This window comes from Pan paniscus, chromosome 19 (genome assembly GCF_029289425.2).
Source record: "Pan paniscus chromosome 19, NHGRI_mPanPan1-v2.0_pri, whole genome shotgun sequence".
Lineage (NCBI taxonomy): Eukaryota > Metazoa > Chordata > Mammalia > Primates > Hominidae > Pan > Pan paniscus.
The window spans coordinates 16,330,155-16,340,845 of record NC_073268.2 but is presented as its reverse complement, the minus strand read 5'-3'; the positions used below and the strand labels follow the sequence as shown (position 1 = coordinate 16,340,845).

The 10,691-nt window shown below is 46.9% G+C and overlaps 1 protein-coding gene across 4 annotated transcripts in view; it reads right to left on the bottom strand.

Moving 5' to 3' along the window:
- Positions 1–730: 730 nt before the first annotated feature.
- The window catches only part of TTLL6 (tubulin tyrosine ligase like 6), a 72,491-nt gene continuing 62,530 nt past the window's right edge, over positions 731–10,691 (bottom strand). For 3 of the 4 annotated variants that reach the window (XM_055102020.2, XM_057300346.2, XM_034941515.3), the window contains 2 exons: positions 8,226–8,595; positions 7,487–7,752 (listed from right to left, as the gene is read on the bottom strand). In XM_055102020.2, the coding sequence (XP_054957995.2) occupies positions 7,487–7,752; positions 8,226–8,595 (636 nt within the window). Of the gene's footprint in view, positions 1,471–7,486; positions 7,753–8,225; positions 8,596–10,691 lie in introns of those variants that run through there. The other variant, XM_057300347.2, reaches the window with a different exon arrangement.

The following is a 10,691-nucleotide window of genomic DNA, read 5'->3' as shown; positions in this document are numbered from 1 at the left end:
CCAGGTCAACACTGTGAAGCAAGCACTTGTCTTCAGAACTTACTTCTTCCACCTCTGCCTCATATGCCCCAAAGGTCTCACCAGGGATCAGACTCAGGAAGAGTGAGTGAAGCAAAAATGGATCACATTCCTGGAAAGGGCAGAGAGTGAGCTGGCAGATAAGGAAAGATGTTATGCCTGCGGTCTAGCCAGGCCCTGTGCTGGGCAGAGTTGGTGGAGTCAGTTGCCCAGACAGGGCAACGTCCACGTCAGGCTCTGGGCTCCTAGCAAGGAGGGCAGGGCTTACTGTAGACCATTTGTCCCAAGAAAGTCTTCAAATCTTCCTATTTTTAATGTATTTGGAGCTTTTTTTTTTAGACGGAGTCTCACTCTGTTGCCCAGGCTGGAGTGCAGTGGCGCGATCTCAGCTCACTGCAACCTCTGCCTCCCAGGTTCGAGCGATTCTCCTGTCTCAGCTTCCTGAGTAGCTAGGACTACTAGCTACCATGCCCGCCACCATGCCTGGCTAATTTTTGTATTTTTAGTAGAGACGGGGTTTCGCCATGTTTGCCAAGCTGGTCTTGAACTCCTGACCTTGGGTGATCTGCCTGCCTCAACCTCCTAAAGTGCTGGGATTACATGCATGAGCCACTGCGCCCAGCCTGGAGCTTTCTTAGTGAGGGGTACTCAGGATAACTGTCTCCCCACAACCCTCCTTTCCCATTATCCCTCCAAATCAGGCTCCTCCTCCTGGCAGTAAGCATGGCAATTTCTTTTATTAATGGATGCCTGAAGGGAAAGTGTAACATTTCTGCAGGTTGATAGAAGAAGCATCTTCAGGCTGGGTACTCTCGCCTCACCTCTGTTTTCACTGGTGAGATTAAGTTGGGCTGGTGAGGGAGGTCACCAGAGGATGCTCGGGCACTGAGATGGCAAGTCTTTGGGCTGGTGGGGATGGGTGGAGGTCGGGCCTTGACCCTGTGAAGTTGCAGCTGCCTCAGTTCTCTCACTCAGGGCTCAGAGTTATGCACCATGCCCATCCCTGACCTCATCTTTTATCTTGGAGATGAAGACCAACTGGCATAGTTCTGTTGGTGGACTGAGGGCTTTTGACTCCTGGAAATCATGAGTCCTTCTCTGAAACACTACTCCCGAAGTTGCTTTATCTGGGGGAGTATTCTGGATGATGGTGCCATGTGAAGAACCCAGAGAAGTGCCACTGGTAGGGCAACTGGAGTGTGTCCTGGGGCAGCACCAATCCAATCCCAGAAATCATGGTCCTGTAGCACTGTAAGCTAACTGGGAGGGAACAGAGGCAGGGCTGTTGGCCCCATTGCTGCTACTAGGAACTAATGGAAGACCAGTATATCTAGATGAGCAAACAAAACTTCAGTTGATTCTGTGAACATTGGAGACACTGTCGGAAGAGACACATTGTTTCCTGCAAGTTAAGAGGTAGGAAGGGAAAAGTGGCAGAGATCCAGTCTGATTCTGGAAAAAAAAAATTTTTTTTTTAGATTTTCCTTTAAAATGGCCTCCAGAATATTAAAGTCAATGAACTCATCATCACCATTCCTATCTAGTGGATCAAGAGACGCTTAGGTGACTTATATCTGTAGTCACCAGAAACTCATTCTACCTACACAACATTCATCTTTCTGTAGCCTTCTTGCCTGAAATATTGGATATGGATCATTTAAGAGCAGCCAAGATGGCTGGCTGGAGAGAATGTTATAGTGGTTAAGAAGCTGTATGCCCTTGGACAAGTTACTCAACCTCTCTCAGCCTTGGTTTCCCCATTTGGAAAGAGACAACAACAATGCCCCGAGGACTGAGACAATATATGCAAAGCTTTTAGTACACCAGTGGGAAGTGTGTCTTGGGCCAGTTCACGCTGGGCTCATCACCATCAGCACAGTATCATCCTCATCAGCAACAGCATCACCATCATTGCAGGTACCATTGATTCGGTAAGATGCCAGGCATCCCACTTTACCAAGCCATGAGTCATCCTTAAAATCCTACAAATGAGGCCAGGCACAGTGGCTCATGCCTGTAATCCCAGCTCTTTGGGAGGCTGAGACAGGTGGATCACTTGAGGTCAAGAATTTGAGACCAGCCTCGTCAACATGGAGAAACCCCATCTCTACTAAAGCTACATCCAAAAATTAGCCAGGAACAGTGGCACACCTGCAGTCTCAGCTACTCAGGAGGCTGAGGCAGGAGAATCAGTTGAACCTGGGAGGTGAAAGTAGCAGTGAGCCAAGATCACACCACTGCATTCCAGCCTGAGCGACAGAGCAAGACTCTGTCTCTAAAAACAAAACAAAACAAACAAACAAACAAACAAAAAAACAGAAAGAAAAAGTTAGCTAGCGGGAGGCTGAGGCAGGAGAATAGCTTGAACCTGGGAAGCAGAGGTTGCAGTGAGCTGAGATCGTGCCACTGCACTCCAGCCTGGGCAACAGAGGGAGACTCCAAAAAGAAAAAAGAAAAGAAAAGGAAAGTTAGCCAGGCATGGTGACAAGCACCTGTCACCTCAGCTACTCAGGAGGCAGAAGTGGGAGAATCTCCTGAGCCTGGGAAGTTGAGGCTGCAGTGAGCCATGATAGTGCCACTGCACTCCAGCCTGGATGACACAGTGAGAACCTGACTCAAAAAAAAAAGGAAGCTCCTACAAAATAGGTTGTTTATCCCCTAGAATTCAACTCCTATACAGATCTGCACCATGGACTCAGTGACCAACCCACTGTGAAAGTGGGTCCAGAGGAAGAAGAATGATATTCTAGCCACTAAAGCAGAAAAATGCAGGAATGTGTCAGGGCGCCATTCCTCACATGGGTCAGGATGGGTGCCAAGTTCATGGCCAGATGGTAGAGAAGGAAACATAGAGCTGTTTGTCCAGTCCATCACTTGTGTGAGGTTGGGCAAGTCATTTAACATCCTCAACCTTGAGTTTCTTCACTTGCAAACTGGGCATAAGGTAATAACGTCTGCCTTGCCAACCTCACATTCTCAATGTGAGGATTCTATGAGATATGATCTGTAAACCTGATGTGTGGAAGGTGTTATTACTCTTACGCTTTCCAAAGAAACCCCTGATCCTCCATTGAGGCCTCTGCTTGCTCTTCCTTCTTTCCTTCAACCATTATTTATTGTGCAGAAGCCCTCTTTTCAAACCACATTCTGCTCCGTCTGCAAATCAATGCATTAATATCATGCATTCCAATGGACATTCTGCTGTATATAGTCTTTTGGGAGTCCGCTTTTTTATGTGTAAGTCCTTTATGGTCCGATTAGTTTGGAGAGAACTTTTAGAAGACATTATTTGGCCTAAAAGCAGGGGGCCAGCTCTGAGATCTCGTGACCCCATACGGTATTCTAGGAGGCTCTGCTTGGTCTTTGTCATATCTGCTACCTGCAGAAATGCCTCCACTGAAGAGCCACTTATTGTCACCTCAGCTCTAACTAAAGACTAATATGAAAAGTATCATTTAACAGACAGATAGTATGACTTCAAGAGTTTGGGGCTTGAGAATCAGAAGCATCTGACTCAAATCCTTGCTGTGACAATTAAAACTGGGGGACCTGCTGAATGTTAAGCCTTATGCTCTTTGAGTATCAGCTTTTTTTTCTTTTCTAAAGCTCAAGGCCAAGTGCTATGACTCACGTCTGTAATCCCAGAGCTTTGGGAAGCTGAAGCAAGAGGATTGTTTGAGGGCAGGAGTTCAAGACGAGTCTGGGCAACATGGGAGACCCTGTGCTACAAAAATACTTTTTAAATTAGCTGGACATCATGATGTGCACCTGTAGTCCTAGCTACATGGGAGGCTGAGGCAGGAGGATCGTTTGAACCCTGGAGTTTGAGATTATAGTGAGCCATGATCCTACCACTGCACTCCAGCCTGGACAACAGAACAAGACTGTCTCCAAAGAAAATAAAAATAAAGTGTACAACTGTGATTGAAATTCAATTAGATAAAATATTTATCTAGAAGAGTGCTGGCGCCTTTATAGTCGGCTAGCAAAAAAGGGTAACTATCACCATCTATCATCCTGATTTTTTCTTTTTTTAGAGATGGGGTCTTGCTATGTTGCCTAGGCTGGAGAGCAGTGGATATTCACCAGCGTGATCTCACTACTGATGAGCATGGGAGTTTTGACCTGCTCCATTTCTGTCTTGGTTTACCCCTCCTTAGGCAACCTGGTGGTCCCCAGCTCCTGGGAGGCCACCATACTGATGCCAAACTTAGTGCAGATACTTGATCAGGGTAGCGCATTACAGCCCAGAACTCCTGGACTCAAGCAATCCTTCTGCCTCAGCCTCCCCAGTAGCTGGGACCACAGGCACTCGCCACCATGCCCAGCACCATGACTAATACTAACACATGGCCATGCCCTCAGCCATTGTTTATTATGGCAGAAAAGATCTAAGACGCCACATGATAAACTGCTCTTTCAGGGAAAGAAGTCTTCCCTAAGGAACTACTAAACTTATTTTTACTCATCTAGGAGAAAATATTGAAACCCTGTCTGCCTACAAAATACCAGAGCTTCTTGGGGAACCTAGCCCACGTTGCTAAAAAGTGACACAAAGAATCAGCATCTGATGTCAGAGGTATTCACCAAGGTTCAACTGATGGGGAAGTTCTCCCTGTTTCCCAGCTCACTACAGCTCCAAGCGGGTGAGGGCCAGTGTACACAGGGATGTACCTGGAGCTTGGGGGTGGGGAGAGAAACCAACAGAACCAGTCCCAATCTTTGAGGAGCCCCCAATCTTGAGGGAAGGAATAAAGTTCCTGTCTTCAGGGAGACCCCCATCTGATGGCAGAGACATAGTCCATGCCACTAGAGACTCTCTAGTATGATTGGACAGACAAAAAGGTCCGAAACAGGATGCTGTGCCTGGCCTTTTCTGCTAAGAGGTTCAGAGCTAAATTCAATGGTCAATGCAGGAAGCACTTTATCACACCCTCTTCATATAATGATCTCTTCCTTTTCTTCGTGTGGCTTCTGATCATTATTATTTCATTTAACAGTCCTACTGAATACAAGTTTTCATTGTAATGTGCTACATCATCCTTTTTTAAATAGTAGAAACAGACTGGGTGCGGTGGCTCATATCTGTAATCCTAGCATTTTGGGAGGCCGAGGTGGGTGAATTGCTTGAGGCCAGGATTTCGAGAACAACTTGTCCAACATGGCAAAACCCTATATCTACTAGAAATACAAAAATTGTCCGGGCATGGAGGCACATGCCTTTAGCCCCAGCTACTCAAGAGGCTGAGGCACAAGAATTGAAGATAGTGGTAGTGGGTTGGAACTCCTTAGGGATCAGAGTTTTGCTTCAATAACAGGCCCACAGGTCAGGGCTGGCTGTAACAGGCTCCTCTGCCCAGGCCTGGGTCTACATGTAAGACAAGTACTTATTACCCGTATGTTTTTGTTGTTGTTGTTGTTTTGTTTTGTTTTGTTTTGTGTTTTTGAGATGGAGTCTCGCTCTGTCTCCCAGGCAGGAGCGCAGTGGCGTGATCTCGGCTCACCACAACTGTAGCTGGGACTACAGGCGCGTGCCATCATGCCCGGCTACTTTTTGTATTTTTAGTAGAGATGGGGTTTCACCATATTGGCTAAGCTGGTCTCAAACTCCTGACCTAGTGATCTGCCCACCTCGGCCTCCCAAAGTGCTGGGATTACAGGCATGAGCCACCGTGCCTGACCTATTACCCATATTTAAAAGACTTGTTCAAAAGACAAATTCCCAGGGCCCCTTCCCAGCCCTCTTATGCCAGAATTCCCAGGGGGTTTGGCCTGAGAAACTACAGGCTTAAACAAGGGCCCTCATATGATTCCTATCATCAGGGAAATGGGGAAACATCAGGCCCAGCTCTTCTCTGAGCATGGTGAGAGGACTATCAGAATCAACTAGAGGAGCTTCATAAAATGCAGATTCCTGGGCTCTCCACCCAGGACCACTGAATCAGAATTTCTGGGAGAAGGCCCTGGAATATGCATTTTTACAGGAACCCAAGGTGATCTCTATGGGCTGGATGTTTCCTTGCAGGCCCTCCTGCAGTGTGAGCTACTGGTCACAAGGGGCCAGGTCAGAGTATCTGCTCACAGTAAGCTTTGGGTGGCAGGGTGGAGGGAGATGATTCAAATCTCTAGCCTTCTTCTTTAGACAGTCAAGCAGCAAAGATCCCTTAATTCCACAGCTCTATGTTGTGGAGTTCTCCGAAGTTTTTACATATGACCTTCCCTCAGAAGCACTGAAGTTCAGACGGAGGGCATCTTACCATCTCCTGGGGCCTTTTGCACGGTGGAACCAAAGCTTCTCAAAGGCCTTTGGTTCCACATCTCAGTCTCTGCTGTCCTGTTGCTCTGTCCCCTCAGCACACTCAATTACAGGGCCAGCCTTTGGGGCAAGTGATCTAGGCCTAGACCAGGCGGCATAGCTTGAAGGGTGTGAAAATCAACCCATTATGGTTGACATGGTTCTACTTCTGGGATCTCCATATATGACTATCTCAATTTTAGCCATAAGTGGAAGACAAGGCAAAGTGCCTAGTGGGGGCAGATCAGTTCTACCAGAAATATATTAATACATAGCAAGGGGGTCACTTTTTTTTTTGGAGACAGAGTGCTGCTCTGTCACCCAGGCTGGAGTGCAGTGGTGCAATCCCGACTCACTGCAACCTTCAGCTCTGGGCTCAATCAATCCTCCTACCTTGGCCTCCCAAGTAGCTAGGACCATAGGCATACTCCACCACACCCAGCTAATTTTTTAATTATTATTATTATTTTTTTGAGACGGAGTCTCACTCTGTCACCCAGGCTGGAGTGCAGTGGCACAATCTCAGCTCACTGCAACCTCTCCCTCCCGGGTTCAAGCAATTCTCCTGCCTCAGCCTCCCGAGTGGCTGGGACCACAGGCAGGTGCCACCATGCCCAGCTAATTTTTTGTATTTTTAGTAGAGACGGGGTTCCACTGTGTTAGCCAGAATGGTCTCGATTTCCTGACCTCGCGATCCACCCACCTCGGCCTCCCAAAGTGCTGGGATTACAGGCATGAGCCACTGCACCCGACCTAATTTTTAAATTGTTTGTAGAGACAGGGTCTTGCTATGTTGCCCAGGCTAGTCTTGAACCCCTTGCATCAAGTAATCTTCTCGCCTCAGCCTCTCAAGTAGCTGGGACCACAGGCATGTGCCACCACACCCAGCTAATTTTTAAATTTTTTGTAGAGATGGGGTCTCCCTTATGTTGCCCAGGCTGGTCTCAAACTCCTGGGCACAAGGGATCCTCCTGCCTTGGCCTCCCAAAGTGCTGGGATTATAGGCATGAGCCACTGCACCCAGCCAGGGTCACATTTTTACTAAGTCTTCATTGTCTACTTACCTGTATGTCTTTATCAATCCATCCATCCTCCTACCTACCCAACATTTCAGAAAAACACAGAGCACCTGCCAACGCACCAAATTCATTAAGGGAATATGTGTGGGCCTACCTAGCTCCTCTCACATCCTTTTTGGCCAGAGATCAGGCAATGGCTGTATGCTTCTTGATCCTGCATACATGGGTCCCTCATAGCACTTGTGTGGCTTCTACAAGGCCTTGGATCCAGTCGGGCTGGAGTGGCAATCACCAGCAGGTCCCTCAGAGTAACATTATAGCTCTGAGGACTCTGCAAGAGGAGGGAGGACACATCCAGCTGCCTCTTCTCGCCAGAGCTGTCACTGCGGGAGTGGCACTCCCCAGGCAGGGAGGGGTTTTCTGGAAAGGCAAAGTCAGAAGCATCAGCAATTTGTGCTGCTGGATTCAGCACAAATTCCTGGTGAAGACCACCTCCCAGTAGGGTCCCATGGCCTGTAACTGCCATTCAAAGCTCTTTGAGCCAGAATCAGCCATTGCTCCTTTTCTCCAAATAGTTTTTCTTCCCCATTTTTTCATACTTAACATCAGTAACTGGTGCAGCCTCAGCTGAATGAGCCTCATGTGAATGAGAACCAGGAAGTGGTGAAGAAGGGAATTGGACAGCAATCTGTTTTTATCTTTTTTGTCTTCCCAATCAGACTAGAGACTTCCTAATGGTATGGACTGTGTCTCCACCATCAGACTGGGGTTTCCCTGAAGACAGGGGCTGTCCCCCCTCCAAAGACTGGGAGCTCCCCAAAGATTAGGACTGGTTCTATCGGTCCCTCTCCCCTTTAAGCTCCTGGCACATCCCTGTACACACTGGCACTCACGTGACAGGTTATTCATCCCCAGCTTGGGGTTGTAGTGAGCTGGGAAGAAGGAGAGCTTCCCACTCAGTTGAAGCTTGGTGAGTAGCTCAGATATCAAATGTGGCTTGTTCATGTCACGCTTTAGCAAAGTCCAGTTTGTGTTCGGACTCTCCCAGAAGCTCTTGGATTTTGTGGGCAGAAAAGATTTTAACATTTTCTTCTGGGTTAAGTGTGGAGGGGTCTGCTGCTTCTTGCATTTAAAGGATACCACCCTGTCCGTCTTTGGGCCACTGTACTCAGAGCTGGCGGTCACAGCCAGGGTTAGCGGAGACTTTGGGGAGATTGAGAGTTGGGTGGTGGATTCTGGGGTGGTTTCTATGGAGGTTAAGTGCTGGAAGAAAAGACAGTTCAAAATGAGACTGTGGAAAGCAAAGGGTTCCTTCCTATGCTATTTTTATTTTTATTTTTATTTTTTGAGACAAGGTCTTGCTATGCTGCCCAGGCTGGTCTCGAATTGGGCTCAAGTGATGCTCCTGCCTCAGCCCCCTGAGTAGCTGGGACTACATGTGAGTGCCACCATGCCCAGCTCCCATGCTATTCTTGATTAAAATAAACAGATTAAGAGCTGGTTCATTAGCAGCAAGAAAGATTAGGTTAGAATAGTTTCCTCACCATGAATTGGTTAAACAGTAAGGCAGAAGACAGTAGGAGACTCTACAGCCTCCTCTAAAAGTCTCTAAACATGAAACAGATTATAAACAATAGATTGGCAATCAGAACAATAGGTATTATTATTGTTGTTATTATTATTATTATTATTATTATTTGAGACAGGGTCTCACCCTGTCACCCTGGCTGGAGCACAGTGGTGCAATCTTGGTTCACTGTAACCTCCACCTCCTGGGCTCAAGCAATCCTCCCACCTCAGTCTCCCAAGTAGCTGGGACCACAGGCATGTGCCACCACATCTGGCTTTTGTATTTTCTGTAGAGATGGGGTTTTGCCATGTTGCCCAGGCTGGTCTCAAACTCCTGGGTTCAAGTGATCGGCCCACCTCAGCCTCCCAAAGTGCTGGGATTACAGGCATGAGCCTGTAATCTCCTGCCTCCTGGAGGCAGGAGAATCACTTGAACTTGAGAGGCAGAGGTTGCAGTGAGCCGAGATCACACCATTGTCCTCCAGCCTGGGTGACAAGAGTGAAACTCTGTCTCAAAAACAAACAAAGAAACAAACAAAAAAAAACCAACCAAACAAAAAAAAACTAGTCTTGGGGAAAAAAAGAAACTGCACTTGATGAGATCTGCAGCTTTGCAGCTTTTTGTCCAAGGACACCCACAATCCACATGGTGTGGGCAGCAGAAGCCACAGACTTACTGGCTAGAGGTAAAGTTTGAGGCAATCAGAGAAGCCAGAGAAACAGAGTGTAAATTGTGAAAGTGTGAAATCCTTTCATGTGCAGTTTGGCGTGACTGATAAACTACACATGCTGGGGGGTGTGGAATGAGGAGGAAAGGATCTCAGGGGACCCAATAAAAAATAGCACTGGAGGCTGAAATAACTAATAAGATTTCGATTGCTGCTGACCACAGTAGATTTAGAATGTGAAGTTAATGGATTGCTCAAATAAAAATAACTCTTTAGGCTGGGCAAGGTGGTTCATGCCTGTAATCCCAATTATTTGGGAGGCAGAGGTGGAAGGATCACTTTAGGCCAGGAGTTTGAGACCAGCCTGAGCAACACAGCAAGATCCTCATCTCTAAAATAATTGTTTAAAAATTAGCCAAGCATGGTGGTGCACACCTGTAGTCCTAGCTACTCGGGAGGCTGAGGCAAGAGGATCACTTGAGCCTGAGAGCTTGAGGTTATAGTGAGGTATGATCACACCACTTCACTCCAGCTTAGGCGACAGAGCAAGACCCTGACTAAAATATATATATAAAATGTGTATATATACACATTAGTGTGTGTGTATATATATATATATATTTATTTATTTATTTATCACTCTTTAGAAGAACAAACAGAATCCAGAGACTCTACAATGAATCACTGCATCATGCATAATTCATGACGTCCAGCATCCAAACTTAAAACCACTAGATATGGCCAGGTGCAGTGGCTCACACCTGTAATCCCAGAACTTTGGGAGGACAAGGCAGGAGGATCACTTGAGGTCAGGTGTTTGAGACCAGCCTAGCCCACATGGCAAAACCGCATCTCTACTAAAAATACAAAAATTAGCCGGGCATGGTGACAGGCACCTGCAATTCCACCTACTCGGGAGGCTGAGGCAGAAGAATCACTTGAACTCGGGTGGCAGAGGTTGCAGTGAGCTGAGATTGCGCCACTGCACTCCAGAAGCCTGGGTAACAAAGCAAGATTCTATCTCAAAACAAAACAAAACAAAACAAAAAAACCCACTAGATACACAAAAAAAGAAAAGAAAAGAAAAGAAAGAAACCAGAAAAATATAATCCACACTCGAGA